Below are 18,092 nucleotides of genomic sequence, written 5' to 3'. Positions count from 1 at the left end.
TGAAAATCACTCGACTTCCTCGATTCAAATAAATGCCAAACACAAACAAATAGACCGATCTGGCTGTAACTTGGTGTGTGTTCCTCCAAGAGATGCTACTAACTAAATCTAACCTTGATACGCGCCAGTAGTGTCATCTCTCTGACTTTGCACGGACTTTTCAAACGACCCTCGTACATCCAAAGAAGGTAATGCTCTGCATTTGGTGGAATTGGAAAGGGATAGTGTACTATGAGCTACTACCGAACAACGAAACCATCGATTCGGACAAGTATTGTTCACAGTTGGATAAATTGAAGGTGGAAATCACCAAAAAGTGTCCGGAATTGATCAATAGGAAAGGCGTCGTTTTTCATCATGATAACGCCAGACTTCATACAAGTTACAAGACTTCGTACAAGTACAGACTCGACAAAAATTATTGGCGCTTGGCTGGGATGTTTTGCCTCATCCACCATATTCCCCCGACATTGCACCCTCGGATTATCATTTATTTCGGTCGCTACAAAATTCAATTAATGGTTTAAACTTTGCTTCTTTGGAACTCCTCAAAAACTACTTGGACAGCTTTTTCGCTGAAAAACCCCAAGACTTCTACGAGAGGGGAATTTTGAAATTACCCAAATGGTGCATATGTTACAGAATAAAATTACTTTTAACAATAAAAATTTGTCGTTTGAATTTTGCTTAAAAATCCGCACGGACTTTCCGGACAACCCAATACAATTGGCCAAAAAAAAAAAAAAAAAAAAAAAAATTCCAATGAACTAATCGGTCGATTAAACTAATCAACAAATCGTAAAGAGATTCTTATGCCCATTTCTACTAATGTAGATTATTCTTAAAACTATAAAAAGATGAAGAGTTAGTTGAACTGATATTAAAGTTAAATTGCATTGATAAAAATGGGCATTAGTGTAATTTTTAATTACAATTTAATTACCGTTAAAATAGAGTGGTTCATTTGCACACTGTTGCAATTGTCCACTGTCAATCATGGCGACTTCTGTGCAGTTATTTTTTTTTCTAGCGCTAATTGACTTTTGCGCCATTGATATAAATACACCTTAAAATATCTTAGTAAGAAACAGATTTTGCAAAATTTTTAGTCATTCTGCTATTATATTATTTAATTAGAAAATTTTAATATATTTCTAATATTTCCACAAAATATATAAGACACTCTGCTAAATATTCTTAGTAGATTCAGCTATCCAGCTGTGCTTATAAATATTCAATAATCAGCATTACATATATTTTTGTAATTTTCTAGTTTCCGAAATACTGTATTTTTAAAAATACTGATAAGGTTTTCTGCACTTTTCCTTATTCTTAGCAACAAATGTTGGTATTCATATAATAAGTCGGCAAATATAAAGAATCAATAAACTCATTATATTACTTATTTTATAAAAATTTGTACAATATCTTTTAATACTTCCTTTCATATTTCCTATTTTATTCCTGTGAAGGATATAACGATATCAAGTTCTTCCGATTCATATGTCTGTATGCTACTGCACTATGTTATTGTACATGCGTCGGAAAATCTCACAATTTGAAATAAACGCCTTAAAAAAAAAAAGAAAAAAAAAAAGAGATTACATGTCCAGGAAAAACCAGAAAAAAAAAGAGATTACATGTCCAGGAAGGACATGAAACTGATCATTCAAAACATTGCTCAGTAATCAAAGTTTAATATTAATAAATTTTTCATGATAAACAGTAATATTTCAGCATTTTTCGATGATAATTTATTTCGATTATCGGAATAAACTAATTTTCCTGTATTGAAAAGTCTTTCCGAATGCACAGAAGATGGTGGAGCACTCAAGTATTTCAAAACCAAAGTTTTGAGATTAGGATATTCTAAAATATGAGTTTTCCACCATATTAAGGGATCTTCATTTCTCGGTGACAGAGGTAGCGTCAAGTATTTTGTTAATTCAGCATTGTAAATTGCAATTTTCTCAGTTCTATCACTGGATTGTCTGTTAAATGTCTCGCTTGATGAATCCTCAAAATTATTATCATTATCTGATTTTGAATTGTTTATTATGTCATCAAAGCACTTCCAGATATCATCTTGTGTTTCACTAATATCTTGTTTTTGAAGAGGATTATCATGACTTTGCATATTATTTTTATCATCTTCAGTGACTGTATTATTCATTTCAAGCAATTCGGTAATAATCCATTGTTTGACCTTATTTTCATCTGTCAAAAACTTTGTTTTGAATCTTGGATCTAAAACGGTAGCTAGTACAAAACATTTTCGATCCTTGAATCCTGTATAATGACAAAAAAATTGATCCATTTATTTCAAAGAAAAAAAAATAACATTATAAATTCACTAAAGTAATGAACTTATTAAAACAATACCTGTAGAAATGAAAAATCGTTCTTCCATTGCTTTCTTGAGTTCTTCCTTCAACATTACTATTCCAGCATCCCTCTGTCGTTTTGAAAGATACGAATGTAGAATAACAACTGCTGGAATAACATATCCAATTGTCTCGCAATCAGAACTTAATATTTTAGTTATTTCTTCAAATGGTTGGAGAACATGTAAAACATTTTCTATTATACTCCACTGCATAACTGTAAAGGTTGGTATGTCTCTATCCGCAGCATATGCAGTTATTGCTTGTCGTTGTTCGTGAAGACTTGACAACATATAAAATGTAGAATTCCATCGTGTTGTATCATCGTAGATTAATTTATGATTTGGCAATTTCAAAATTTTCTGAATGTTACTGAGTTTCGAGTAAGCGAGTGAAGAATGGTTAAAATGTTCAACAATTTTCCGACATTTTCTTAAAATTTCAATAAACTTTTGATTTTTAAAAATACAATCATGAATTACAAGTTGTAAAGTGTGAATAACACATCCTATATTATCTCCTAACATACCTGTAAGATATATAACATAATCAATATCGCTAATTTAAAATCAAAAGTAACTAATTACTTAAAAAATATATTCTTCAATAGATACATTCAGAACTACAGTCGCTCAGTGAGTTCTTATTCTAATCTAATTAGTATATTCCATTAAATCCAAAAATATAGAGACAGATGCATGAGCTTACTGAGCTTACTCAGCGGTTGTATTTTTGAATGCACACATATAAATTTATTAATATTAAGTAATACATACTATTTCCAACAATCATATTAGAGGCGTTATCTCTTAAAATCAGATGAATTTGATTAGAACTTATATGCCATTCTTCCATTATATCATTTAATATCTGATCTATATTAACAGCATGGCTATCAGGAAAGTGTTTCACACTGAGAACATAAGTTTCTCTCTCCATATCATCATTTCGTATAAAGTGAGCTGTTAAACTTATGATTGCCTCGTTGTTTGCTGAACAAGTCCAGATATTAGTACAGAACGATATGTATGTTGCAGTAGTTAATTTTTTACAAATACGTGTTTTCAAAGTTTCATGCAACTGTGGTATAATTTTGTCAGAAAAATATGTTCTGCAAGGTAGAGGATACTGTGGTGCCAAATATTTTATTAACCTTTCAAAGCCTTTTCGTTCAACTAATGTGAATGCTTCAGCATCAAGTGCTATCATTTCACCTAAAATATACAATCAAAAAATATAATGGATTTATATTGCAAGTAGAGGCATTGCTAAATCAAAGTAATAATAAAGAAAGAATTCGTTTCATTAAGGGTATGGTTGGAGTTGCCACTATAAATGCTTCGAAGTATTTAATTGACCAATCAAAAAATGCTTCAAAGCATTTATAGCGGTAACTCAACCGTATCCTAAATGAATGTATGTGGTCGCATATTTGTATTATAATAATTAATAACAATGATAATATTAATTTTATGAACTTATATTATTCAAGAAGAATACTATTTTGATTGAATAATTCTTACAATGCTTATACTTTGACTTGACATGACAATACTTACAAAATAGTGTAAATATTAATTTATATAAAATACATAGTGATTCTTTAAAATAAATATAAAAATAAAACATACCTATCCTTTTAGTTATATTGACTGATCTTGAATCATCCAAAGACCACATTTCTTCTTCCTTAATTATACACTGTAAAGTAGGCTGTGTCTCACAGGATAAAAAACTTTTGGAATTTTTCTCTTGGAGGTAAACACAAGTTTCTGACACAAAGTTTTCAGATTCTGAGGTTATTGTTGTAGATAAAGTATCATAAGATTTTGAAGTCATTGTTGTAGATAAAGAGTCAGAAATTGGATAGTCATCTATTTCAACTTTAATATTCTCACTGACATTTATTTCTCCATCCAAGGTTTTCATTATCAACGGATGTTTACTTTTCAAATGGTTCCATAATGGTTTAGTCGAGAATAACTTACGTGATTTTCCTCTTACAATTTGCTTTCGTGATGTAGTTTCACAAAGAATACAGTCAGCTTTTCTTTCATCATCACTACATATTTTAAAAAAATTCCATACGTTGGATTTTCTTTGTGCCATTGTGTTCATAATTTAATTGGTAATCATTAAAATGTAAATCTTTTCACAATATTTCTACAATCACATTACGGACGCATCGATGGGATGCTTTCAGCATTTCCTTGTTTTACATTTAATAAACGACAAAATGATAATTATAAGCGCTTACGTCCTGAATGATCCTTTGAATTGTATGAAATACAGTACTTAGGTGCAGTGAGCTTTAAAACTGTAAAATATATTGTTGAGTCACAGTCAAATGTAGCTGATTTCATGCCATACGCTTAAAGCCGGGAGCACATAGAAAAACGTAAGACCGGCCTTGTAGACCGACTTTTAATGGCTATTCTACAATACGCCATTAGTTATAAATCAGAAGTTAAGCTGACTTTTCATACGCAGCGTGCTGCGGCTGCAATTCGTAACTATTGGTTAAAAATTTTACATGAGATGACGCACTTCCGACGCAAAATACATTTTGCCGCATCTCATTGAAGTTCAACCGAACGAACAACGAGCAGCAAAGAATTTGAAACCGAGAAAGTCTGCAATATTTGTAAAAATGCAAAAAATGTAAAAATTGAGTACATTTATAATAAGCACATACAATGAGTACATTTTTATTAAGATTTGAAGTGATATTTGAGGGGATATTCTAAATTCTAAATAATTACCTAAAATGATAGTTGTCCAAATTGTAACTGCACCAATAGTTAACATAATCACAAATTTTTAGCTTTTTAAGTGTTTCATATTAATTTTCGAGCTGAGCAAATAAAAAACATATGTTTGAGGTTAAACTTTAATACATATGGTTGTCATTATTCCTTTTCATGCGCAACAAATGCAACGAAAGCAATTATGAAAAATTGGCATCACGTGACATTTTTGCTACCGCAGCGTGCTGCGCATGAAAAGGTACTTTTAGAAGTTGAAAATTGATCAATCATAGTCGTCCATTTTCAACTTCTAACTTCTGATTTATGACTAATGGCTTATTGTAGAATGCGTGTAATGGCTATAATTGACGATTGTGATTGGTCAATTTCCAACTTCTAACTTCTGATTTATGACTAATGGCCACAAGCGGAGAGCACGAAAGAGCAAGAAAATGTACCAATTAAAGTCCTTTGTTTCTTTCCTTTCCATGAAATAAAGAACTCTGATTGGTTGAATTTCTTATGCCTTATGTGTTATGTGTTATGCGAGAATCTGTGCTCTCCGCTTAAGGCAACATCCACACAATTTGCATAGCCGCATAAATATATACATAAAGAAAATTATCCAATCGTATTTCTTCTATAAGACGCACGTTAAATGTGATTGGATAATTTTATGCATACGTTTATGCGGCTATGCAAATTTGTGTGAATATACCCTAAAGGGCTCTGCACAATAAAAGGAACAGAGAACAAAGAATAACACCTGTACTCGTAGTCAGGTTTTATATTTAAGGCTTCCTTAATTTATTAAGGATTATCTTCAGATACTCAGATACGAATTATCTCATTGGTTACTGAGTATCTAAAGATAAATTTAAGGAAGCCTTACATACAAAGTCTGACTATGAATACGGGCATAAGAATTTCAACCTATCAGAAATCATGTATTGTGGAATACACAATTTCTGATAAGTTGAAATTATTATTCTTTGTTTTCTGTTCCTTGTTGCTTTTATTGTACGAAGTCCCTTATCCTTCTACGCCTTCCACCATATATGATATTCATGGTGGAATTGATAGAAAGAATATGTAAATAACAACCGGCAGTACAATATATATTGTGCTACCGGCAGGCAGCCTGTGAGAAGAATAAAGTCGGCGGTATACAATGCTTTTTTTTTTCCTGCTGGATTGCTAGTGAATTAGTCAGCACGAAATCTTTTTTTGTATGCCGTTTCCTTGTTATGTGCTTAATTGTGAAACTGACTTATCTCATACTTATTAAAATCGTAAAAACAGACAAAGACTCAAGTTTACTGATTCAAGTTATCTTGAAATTTCATACGTAAAAGCATATTTTTCACTATTTTGAATAACTGTCAAATCGTGTGTTTCCTGTCTGGAATAAGTTTTCCATTTTACGTGCCTTTTATGATTATTTATTAATTGTGAGGGAAGATATGGAGAGACTCGGCTCATTTTTACCTTTTTGAAGCGATATTTCGTTTCATTCAAATTTTCTTTATTTACAGATGGCATGCGAGAAAGGTCATTTTTCGCTTATATCGCCACAATTCCAACATGGTCGCGGTGATTGCACAGTCAAGTTAATATATAGAAGTTTGTGGTGAGCCCAAGCCCAGTTCGTTCAGTGTTCTCGAGGTGCGTGTACTCCAGGATTGTATTTATTGTGAGAACATGGCATATAGTGCTCATGAATACATTGACATGGTTATTGCATACGGTGCATGCGGAGGAAACAGTCATGCAACAAGCCGTCTCTACGCGGAACGATTTCCTGGACGCAAACAACCCAATTCCAGCTCTATTCTGAGATGTATCCATCGTTTACGTGAAACAGGATCAGTGGTCGTATCTCGATCATTTAGACGACATTGTGGTGCAAGAAAGCGTGTTTGCATCGAGGAAAAAATTTTGCGAGCGTATGAAGATGGAAAGAATGTGTGCCATATATCTCGTTCATTCGGTATGTCTCGAAGCAATATATACCGTATACTCGACCGATACGAAGTGCGTTCTCAGTTTGGTCTTCAGCAACTTAAACGAGATGAAAAGCAGCGCGATACTTGTGAAGGTAGTTTTATTATAATGTTTGTTTTTAAGGAGATCAGCTCGTTTTTTAAGTAAAAAATGACTTTTGTTACATTTTTTCAAATAACAACTATTAAAGAATATTTCCCAGAAAATTGAATGATATCTTGATTGTCGGAGTTGCAGCAGTTTAAACGATCCGGTTGCAAGAGATAAAAGGTAAAATTTTGACTGTTCGAATCTGGCTAGTGTATATCATATTATAATATACCTGGCTTTTGTTATTCTAAAATATACAGATTTAGATTAGCAGATGTTTTCTCCCTATTTTTATATGTACATATACATGGATGAATACATGTGAAAGTTGTGACATTTAGTACCAAAATATACCTTCATTGCGATTTAAAACAAACAATTGAAATTGCAATGTTGTTGGCATCTGATATATTTAATGAAAGTTATTCGATTTTTTGTAAAGTAATGGGAATTTGAATAGATGCTAAATGTGAAGCGCTGACACGATAAACAGCGAACAATGTGCCACACATCGAAAGAATGGTCTAAAAGTACCGATGCAATGGACAATACTATTCAATTTATAAAGATGAAGAGGCCTTTTATGGCCCAGGAATCGTTGATTACAGAAAATCTGTTGTAAGTATAAAATAAAACAAATATTCTCTAATAAAAATTTTAAATGCGTTTTTCTTGAAAAGTTATTTTTCAATTTTGCTGTCACTGTAGAAAGAAAATGGCTTAACCCATTGACTTAAGCTTTTAGCACATGAATTATAATCATTTTCTGCATACGCTAAATCTAAAAAAAAATAAATTTTTAAAGAATATTTTTTACATATTTAATTGAAAAAAGTATAAAAAAGAACAGTTTTTTAAAACAATTTTAATTTTTTTTTAAATTTCATTAGATTTAACGTAATTAATTAACATTACCAATTATAAATTGCTTTTTTTTTGTTTTAGACAACTCACTTTGATTGTACAGTGAAAGAGGGCTTTGATAGCACATCGGCCAATTTAAAATAAAGTATTCCTGTCGACAAAGCAGTAAAAAATTATTAGGCACTAGCTATAAGTGAATGTATTATTGAGATGTGTGCTAACAGGATCCTTCGTACAGAATTTGGTGAAAATTGGATTTTGGAGTATTCATCTTGTTGATCTCACTTATTTTTTATTATTTTTGCTTGTAAAAATTCATGGATATTTCTTCAAATATAAATAAAATGTGTGTTTGAATTTCAAATTGATAGCTATAATCGTTGTTTTTTTTTAAATTTATGATAATTATTTTTTTGACCCCAAACAAAAATGAGCTGGTCTCCTAAAGAAGATATTCTAAATCTTTTTTATCATTTTTTAATCCAATATGGCGCCAGAGCTATCAAAATATTATAACATTTGTTTAATATAAAAGTTTTGTAATCTATACTTACAAAATTGTGGTCCACAGACTAGTAGTTTACACAACATGGACAATTAACAAACATGGAGTTTTTAAAATTGGACGTCTAATTACAACACTATTGTTTTATAAAAAAATCATGTGTGTGTGTGTGTGTGTGTGTGTGTGTGTGTGTGTGTGTGTGTGTGTGAAATATGTAGGTGAAATGTGTATATAGGATTGTTCGTGCAATGTGAGAAGGTGAGGAGAATGTTGAGCTTGTTGACATAGGCGAGCATCGAGATTGATTCGTTTGAGAGTATCGATTTTTATACGTCGGTCATCGGACCTAGATACGAGGAGCTTTACGTCGATCTGTTTAGGAGCACTCTCGAACTCGTGGAATAAGGCACTTAGGGATGCGAAGGTAGACAAGACTCAAGTTTACACCATCGTTCTAGTCAGTGACTCCACCAGGATTCTAAAAATTCAGAATCTATTTTACAGCTACCTCATACTCATTGTTCAATTAATCGTTATAATATAATATATTATAATTTAAATAACGTATTTTATATCTCAAATTTTTGTATTTTGTTTTGCAGGTGTATCGAATGTCTCTGCAAACGAGAAATCTACGGACAAAGAAAATAACATCAAGATTACGAACGACAAGAGTCGCTTGTCGAAGGAAGATACAGAGAAGACGGTAAACGAAGCCGAAAAGTATCGATCGGAGGAGGAGCAACAATGAGAGAGGATTTCCGCCAAAAATGCTCTCGAGCTCCAACATGAAGAGTACGATGGACACAATTAAAGATAAGATCGATGCGTCCAATAAAGAGAAAATCCTTTTTAAGTGCAATGAAGTCATCTGTTGGTTAAACGCCAATCAATTGGCAGAGAAGGAAAAATTTGTTGACAAGCAGAAGGAATTGGAAGCCATATGTAATCCCATCGTCACGAAACTATATCAAAGTGGCGAAGCGCCTGGTGGTTTTCCTGATGCTGGTGGAGCAGAATCTAATCCTAGTGATGGCACTGGACCAATTACCGAGAAAGTCGATTAAATGAATTGGCGCTATATTAACTGCTATCTTTCTTTTATTACAACTAAATTTTATATTATTTAATTTTGTTTCATTCAACAATATTTTATTGGTAACAAATTCAGCATATTTATTTGAATTTACTTTTTGTAAAAATAAGTTTTTATAAACATGTTAGGAATTGTGTTAATGTGATTGTATTATATTATATAGCGATAAGAGAGAGAGAGAGAGAGTTTGTTAAATGCTAAACGAAACATTATTACGGTAAGATAAAAAATATTTTTTATTTAAGCGTTTAGTGTTTTATGTTGAATTGCGCATCTGGATTTTTAGGTTGATAAAAGTGAAGGAGAAGGTTATTACATAAATAATGATCACTTTGATGAACTGCAAAATAAATTTATTTAATTGCTCCGATTCCTATTTATTGAAAATTTGATATGAGCTAATTTTTGACACAACTTTTAACGAAATAAGTAGTGTATTTACATTACTTAGCAGAACATTGCTTATTTCGAAGAAATTATAATCTGAATTATTTTTTAATAATATTAAAGAATAAATACGTATCATAAATCACACACACAATTCAAATTTGTTATATTATTGTAAGCAAAATTAATATTGTATGTAATTAAAAACAAAAATAAGTGAAGTGCAATTGTGGTGCACATAATTTTATTTATTATAATTTTTCAAAAAGCAATTTGCAAAATCCGGCTCTGTACGCATCTTCGCAGCTTCATAAAAAAAGCAGCTTCATTGCAAAATTTGGTTTTTTAATAGGCTTCATAGTTTCGTAAAATATAATCATAAAACGAGTTTCATTGCAAAATATTTTTTCTACAAGATAATATATATGATAGCCTGATAGAGTGCAAATATATGTATATGTAGCTGCACTGTAAATGAGGTATAAATGAGATTTGCCACTAATGTCGACGTTTAAGCTCGGATCTGTAATAGATTTTTAAGCCTTAAGTAAGAAATGGACGAATTACAATCAATTATTCTTCTCGCATTCGACTGTAATTGGTCAATTTCTTACGATTTAAGACTTAAAACACCTATATTGTAGATCCGGGCTAATAATTGGTGCATTCAGAGTGACAACCTTTCATCTGAGTGAGTTCTTTCATCTGATTGATCTATATTTTTTAACGGAATATGCCAATCAGATGAAAGAGTTTAATGAGTGATCATTTTGAATGCACCAATTGTATATAGTATGTAGTAGAAATAAGACATTATGGGCGAGTTTTTTAAATTTATTAATTGATCAATCGCATTATGCGCAAATACAACTTTTACAGAACAAAATTACATTTGTACACAATGCGATTGATCAATCGATAAATTAAAAAAACTCGCACTATTTCTTAAACTTTTTGTTAATAACTTTTTAACAAATGATGAGCAACAGCTAAAACCTCTTGAAGGTTACTCAGGTTGTGACCTTGATAACACAAGGTCATTAAAAAGGTCTTCTCTAATTGGCATATTAGCCATATAATTATTGAAAAATTTCTTACTAGAAACTATAGGTCGATTTAAATGAAAATGACAGATCATTTTTTGCAGAATATTGTGAAGTGTTAAAAACGTTGATAAAGACTTTCTAGATAATTCGCTCCAATCATTATCTAGAATCGAAGTGCTTTATATACGCTTTTGTGAAGCGTTTGGAAATAAATGTTAATGAACAAAAATTATTTAAAAGGTGCGGGAAATGTAACAGATGTGTTCTGCACGCTTTCAGAGCGTTCGAGCTGAAACGTGTATTATGGATATATATTCAAAACTATAAGGAATTAATGAAATATTTAAGAAACGTTGAAACTTATTGTTTACACTTATTGATAAACTTTTTATTTATATCATGGATATTCTGATAGTCCTTGTTGAGATATTTTTATAATAAAAAAGCTTTTGATTAACAATTTTTTGAGATATTTTAAAATTTGTCATGATACATTTTAATATAAAATATAAAATATCTTATATCTGTAAAGAGAGTACTATTCATTATTAGTTACTTTCTATTACTCTTATGACTACTGCAAGATTCCTATCAATTCATTGATATGATCGTAATGATCGTAATGTATGAAATGTTTGATCTGATTAATGATTATTTAGTGTTGAATAGCTATGTATAAATATTACGCAATTAGCTGTAGCATTTCATCGATGACGGGATCTTTGTCGATTCTTCTTCTTATTTAATTATTGGCACTTGTCTCTGATCATGTTTAATAGAGGATACGGGCCAGGAATCTTGTTAATAATGTGAAAAGGCTAATTAATTCGGTGCTAATTTTTTAATTTATAAATCAAGCACAAAGTTGCAACATTACCGATCATCAGTGTTCCATTGAATTTTTAAAAATATTTAAATGTATAAATTTTGTATTATAGTATTATAGAGTAGGTCTGTTCTTTTTAACTTTTGCACCAGTTCAGCTAAAAAAAATAGGCCTAGTTTTTAATTGCTTTATTCAATATAGATTGCAATATTCGCAATTAAATTTTAATATTATAATCAAAATTTAATTATTTATATTATTAAAATTTGATTATTAATATTAATATTTATCACTTTAGACTAAATTGCATTAAAATATCATAAAAATATAATGGAAACATTATATTTTTGATATTTAATGATGCCACGATTGTTCCTAGCGTTGCGTTTTCATCAAATATTTGTTTACACGTTCACTTTTATATAATATTAATTATTTATGATTCGTAGACGCGATTCGTTTGCCTGTAAGGATAAGCTTTAAAATTATCACATTTGTGTATGTGTATATGTAACTCTTTCGATACCGTTACGTACTAAAAATAGAGGATGCTAGAGCACAAGTTAAAGCGAGCGTCTTTCCGCCTGCGTTTGCTGTGCCGGGAATCTCGATCGCGGCGCGACTGTATTTCTTTAATATGTATCATAAATCACATATAATGGTCACATTACACGTAGTAGCTGCCCGTTAATGATGCACAAAACAGGGGTATCATTAGAGAACGTGTAATAATCAGAAATACAAAAGAGAAAATAATAAATTCTAACATGATTTACAATAAAATAATCCAATAACAAGTGTTTGTGGCTACGATGACTAACGCGTGTTACGCAAAACGTTTTCCTACACATTTTAATTCGTTTACTAATGGTGATTTTGGTTTACGGTCTCTCTCTACTTGAGTGTAGATATAGAATCAGTTTCTATTTTAGATGTTTTAAAAACTAATTCATGATTATTTTTTAACTAAATCATATTCAAACTTAGAGATATAGCAGAAAGAATATTTTTAACTATTGCACTAAAGTAGCTTTATATGAAAAAAAGTTTTAGTAAATTGAAGTTAAACAAAAATTATTTAAGATCATTATTAAATCATCACTAAGTCAAGAAAAATTATCAAATGTAGGAATTCTTTCAATTAAAAATGAAACGTGTATAAGGATATAGATTTTGATACAATAATTTCGCAACTATCAAGTAAACTACGAAAAATATTGTGATTTTAATAACTATATTTTTTAGTAACTTTATTTCGTTTATAATATATGATATGTAATCTATATGTTTACAATACATAATTCTTCGCCTCTGTATACATTTTTATATTAAATTAATATTAATATATTTTTAAAGGAAACTGTCTAAATTTTAACTGACAAATGTTACGATAAATACAATCGTAAGATTAAAAAAATTATATTTACGTAGAAAAACCGGAGAAGTCTTAGATTTTAACATTGTTCAATACGATTTTCTTTTGCAACACAAGTATAAATAATCATTTCCGACGTATTTTTGCCTGCTGAACAGAAATCCGTTGTCAAAATTTGACTAATATGTCATAAATTTTTATGTTCGACATTATTTTCGTGTTTAATAATTCAAAAAATTTTATTATAAACAATTTCATTATAATATGATATTTTATTTCTTAGATTTGCCATTTTTAATTTTTATGTTTTGACCTCATTTTTGTATCTAGCGATCCGCTATTCTAAACCTTCGAAAATAATAAAAAATAATATATGTCCTGTTTCTTAAAAAAATCCAGACCTGAAAGAGTTTAAGTAAAAATTAATTTAACATTGTTATAAATATACACATTTTTATCTGTAAAGTGCGTATAAGACGCAAACTTATACGAAAAGAACGGTTTCGATAAAATATTCGAAAAAATTTAGCTAAGCATACATATGGAAATAATTTGATTAGACCATAAAAAGTTAGGTATTATATAGAATGATTAACTTTTTGTATTCCTGCATATTTGCAGCATTATTATGCTTGCGTTCTTAATTATTTTGATGATTCAATAAAATTATATTCAGATCTACATTTAGTTTTTAGGTATCTCAATGAAATCGTTCTTTCCGTGTAAAAGCATTTTAATACGCAGCTATTAGATTATCACAGAATGAAATAAAGATTATAATTAATCAACTTGCGATAATTAAAAAGTGAAGGAGAGGGAAAAAATTTCACGAGACTTATAATATGTAGTAATCTAATAATAAATTATAAATACATGAATGCATATTACAGCTATAAATACAAACCGGGTGACATGAAAATGAGGAAGAGTATTCATTTATATCGCACACACGCACATTCGTCTATGTTCAAAATTATCATTCTTTTCTTGGATATGTGCTGGGCGATCGCTGATATTTAATTTAAAAAACGGTTCAGAAAAATTTACAGTGATTATAAATTAACGCAATTATGTCACTCCTGCGTTGTTTGCTGTAGGCAAAATGAGTCGATTTTTTGCGAATTCGGTTGTACTCGGTCAGGTCCCATGGTAGAATCGCTCGTGTAAAACGTCCAGTCCCTCTACGTTCGCTCGCCCTGACTTTCGGCTGCTGCGCGTATCCCGTCGTCATTTACGACGAGATGATGAGCAAGCAGACGAGAAACGAGAGATGTATCAGGTGAGGGGGATTCACGGACCGATGGGTAACGGTACATTACGGGACTCATCGGAATTTATGCTACGCTCTATTCTCGACGTACGTACATATGTACGTTCGTCACGATGCAGGTTTTGTTACGAGGTCCGGTTTCTTCGAGGAGCCAGTGCAAACGGGGCAACAGTCTTTTTCGCGTCGGGGGAGATTCGCGATGTAATACAAACGGGGCAGGAAGTAGTACGATGATATTGACCCTCTCTCTCTCTCTCTCTCTCTCTCTCTCTCTTTGGGTCAGCAGGCTGAAGTCATGATGACATACTCCCAGTAAATGGAGAATGCTTACTACCGGTGTTACTATAATTGCCACCGCTATAGGAAATGTGAGTGTTAGAGAAGGAAAAAGAATGCGGAAGTCTTGCAGACATCTTTCAAGCATTTTTAATCGGCACCATTATTATGATATAGATTTCCGTGGATTCTATATTAGCAATAATTTATCTTAACTAATGACTCGCATATATAAAGGATTCGTAGAAATAAGATTGTATAAAAATAAGACAGTATGATCTTCGGATTAGTTTTTACATGACAAATTTGTACATTTAATATTACAAAAATGTAATGAGCGAAAATAACGACATGAGTTCAATTATTTCCCCCCTCCCCCCCCCAAAAAAAAAACGTTACAATTCTTTCAGAAAATCTAAAATTTCAATGCTACTTTATACGAAGTTACTAATAACGTGGATTTTCCGTTGTCCATTATCCTCGCATCCCGGAAATCCTGGAAGACAGGATGATTCTTAAAAGTGTACGATACGTCGTAAAGATAAATTACATAGCGATGAGTGCCCGCTCGTACAGATCGCGCCAACGATCCTCGACCGATTTTATAAAGGCAAAAACGCGTTGATTTTATTGCGATATAATAGCGCGCGAGCGCGCGCGTGGTATAACTTAACGACGACATTACGCTTAAGGGAGCCAGTCAGCTCGTGGACGACGTTCCTCCAATCGGTGGACATCCAGGCTCACCTGAAATGCCATTTGCACCTGCTCAAAACCGGCTCAGAGAGGCGGCAAGTCTAGTGAACTCGATCGAATTCCGAGACCGGATTCCGTGAAACGGTGCGGCCGTCCACTGCCCTGATTTGCTTTTTCATTTGCCGGCCGGAATATGTGTCCTGCCGAGGCTTTTGGCACGAGAAAGAGAGAAGGATGAGAACGGAAGGAGGATGATGCTCGAATCGTCCTTACACTCCAGCTACCCGCGAGCAGATTTCGATTAGAAACACATTTTATATTATTGTTGGCTCGAGCATATAACTATAAATGAGCAGACTGATTTAACTCATCCGCCGAGTATCAGCCTAGAAGTATTCAGGCGTCTTAAAAAGAGACGATATGTAAACTCGCCGAGAGAGATATTTATCGTCGATGAAATCCATCAACTGCGACAGTCTTATCTTCCGTAGTCAGGCAACGAATTCTCGTCATCGTGATAGTCCGTCTAGATCCCATTGATCAAAGTCACAAACGCAAGAAGACTCAAGCGACTGCGATTTGTGACGAAGGCATTTCATTCACTAGAAGTATTTCTCTCAAGAAATCTTCAATATGTTTCGTTCTACGGCCATTAATCTATTATCAGCAGACACCTTTTTAATTTAATTGCGCAAAGCATCTTCAATTCCGGAGTCAAATAAATCTGTAAAAATTTTCAAAAAAAAAAAGATATATAGGAAAAAATTCTTATAAAAAAATTGTAAATTAGGGGATACAACATCTAATAAATTAACTAACGTTTTATGCTGAAATTCAGTTATAGCTAATAATCGATTAAATTAAATGATAGACTAAGCTGTGTGGAATTATGCAATGATATCTCTTGGTAAAAAAAAAAAAAAAATGGAAGACAGATTCATTCCGTTTATCCCGGAAAAAATTCATTTCATACATCCACACATTCTTGCCGGAAAAATTTCTTTCAAGAAATAGCATTCTAGCATCGATGAAATTGTCGAGCCATTCGGGGGATTTTGATGCCGGAAATCGCTCTATACTATATCATGGCGTTCTGGTAGAACGCGATGCTTAGAATGAGTTCTGTCGTCTAGACGGAGAATATTCAGAGATGCTTGCGACTTGTATGTGGACTTGACGAACGTTTAGAAGCTTGGAACAGCCGGCGGCGTATCGGTGGACGCGCTTGCCGAATTTCTCGGCTTGCAGACGCAACCGCTCTCCACCAGTACGTAATCCTGGCCGGTCAAGGTCACTGGACCGAGAGGAATCACCAGAAACAGGTACGGTACGTAGGTCTGCGTGCACTCGCCATGAACCACGTCGCATTCCTTCGATCTGAAACAACCGACCGATGAGAGAGACTCTGTTGGGTTCGTTCACCGGGCGAGAGGCTGTTTACGGGTTGCGTTTGTAGCGATTCCGTAGCGCTTGAATACGTAAGCTGACATAACTTGGAGTGTAATATACGTGCCTCTCCCCGAGATAGGATGCATGTACACGTGAGGTTGCTCATGTACCTTACGACATTCGCATCTATCTTTACGAGATAGTTCTTTCCGAGCAGTATTTAAATGACAAATTTTATCAATTTCTGCATCATGAATTTCTCCAATATATCTCGATGCATATCTGCTATAGTAAAATATCCGCTATAGCGCTATATATTCTTTACGTACAGATATATTTACAATACCTGTACATATATTTGAGAGAACTTCAATTGCACTATTCAACACATGTAGAACATTAATTCGTTAGCTTTGATACTTTAGACTAATAGAACTATATTTGAGCCTGGGAAAGAATTTCGTATAAAAAAAGATCTTAAAAGTAGGTGCATGTTGATCACGAACACATAGTTGTAAACCAGTTCGTCCTACTGTGCCACATTCAAATTAATTCAGCGGGCGGCCCAGGTGAATTACAATCTGGCCCGATGTCCCGCTGCTCTTGTAAATTACTGTTTAAAAATTCATGTAATATATCGTGTCGATAATATTGACCACACACGAATCCCATTTACATAAATTAATTGCAGAAAGTGTTATATCTCTTAAGCAAAATGCGTGTATAGAGTGCCCAAAAACCATCAAGTATTTTAGGATAAATGGAATTAAAATTTGCCTTGTTAAAATTTTCAAGCGCGTCTATGAAGAGTTACTTTAGTAAAGTATATACTGTTGAAGATAAAAAGAAAAAGCTCGGTTAGCAATCTCTCTAAAAGTATAACTTTAGAGCAAAAAAACTTTGGACGTAAATATTAGGTGTAGTAATAAGTCATCGCGTTTTTTTAAAAGACATCTATCAGTAAAAACCGCAATTACTTTCTTACCAACAATATAAATATATCTTGATAGAGTAAAGTTTCAGCTTTAAAAATCTCTTTTTTAAATTATACGATACGACAATTTTTAATGGAGTTATGAGCAATTAAAGTCAAAATAATTCTTTTATTTAATCCGCGATAACTCAGTAATCAAAAGT

General features: G+C 32.4%; 2 protein-coding genes, 1 long non-coding RNA gene and 1 pseudogene across 3 annotated transcripts in view; 2 read left to right on the top strand and 2 right to left on the bottom strand.

Annotated features, from left to right (window-relative positions):
* Positions 1 to 1,666: 1,666 nt before the first annotated feature.
* Positions 1,667 to 4,840, bottom strand: LOC108746236 (zinc finger BED domain-containing protein 4-like). The gene is made up of 4 exons (XM_018482876.1): positions 4,016 to 4,840; positions 3,161 to 3,598; positions 2,383 to 2,913; positions 1,667 to 2,289 (listed from the first exon to the last, which is right to left on the bottom strand). Exons 1-4 carry the CDS (start codon positions 4,500 to 4,502, stop codon positions 1,682 to 1,684), a joined length of 2,064 nt encoding a protein of 687 aa, XP_018338378.1. The 5' UTR covers positions 4,503 to 4,840; the 3' UTR covers positions 1,667 to 1,681.
* Positions 4,841 to 6,201: 1,361 nt separating this feature from the next.
* Positions 6,202 to 9,698, top strand: LOC108746237 (annotated as a pseudogene).
* On the top strand, positions 7,372 to 8,321 carry LOC108746239. The gene is made up of 3 exons (XR_001939156.1): positions 7,372 to 7,405; positions 7,686 to 7,843; positions 8,171 to 8,321. It is a non-coding gene; the product is annotated as an uncharacterized LOC108746239 (long non-coding RNA).
* Positions 9,699 to 16,294: 6,596 nt separating the features above from the next.
* The window catches only part of LOC108746280, a 13,129-nt gene continuing 11,331 nt past the window's right edge, over positions 16,295 to 18,092 (bottom strand). The window contains exon 5 of the mRNA XM_018482951.1: positions 16,295 to 16,943. Coding sequence (XP_018338453.1) covers positions 16,751 to 16,943 — 193 coding nt within the window. The 3' untranslated portion in view covers positions 16,295 to 16,750. The remainder of the gene's footprint in view (positions 16,944 to 18,092) is intronic.

The sequence above is a fragment of the Trachymyrmex septentrionalis genome, unplaced genomic scaffold (assembly GCF_001594115.1).
Source record: "Trachymyrmex septentrionalis isolate Tsep2-gDNA-1 unplaced genomic scaffold, Tsep1.0 scaffold161, whole genome shotgun sequence".
Lineage (NCBI taxonomy): Eukaryota > Metazoa > Arthropoda > Insecta > Hymenoptera > Formicidae > Trachymyrmex > Trachymyrmex septentrionalis.
The sequence above is the reverse complement of the archived record's forward strand: the minus strand, read 5'-3'. Positions and strand labels throughout refer to the sequence as shown.

Coding starts and splice junctions, on each gene's coding strand:
- LOC108746236 (XM_018482876.1), bottom strand. CDS start 4,502: ATGAACACAATGGCACAAAGAAAATCCAACGTATGGAATTTTTTTAAA. Junction 2,914..3,160: donor TAATATGATTGTTGGAAATA/GTATGTATTACT, acceptor TATATCTTACAG/GTATGTTAGGAGATAATATA. Junction 2,290..2,382: donor ACGATTTTTCATTTCTACAG/GTATTGTTTTAA, acceptor GTCATTATACAG/GATTCAAGGATCGAAAATGT.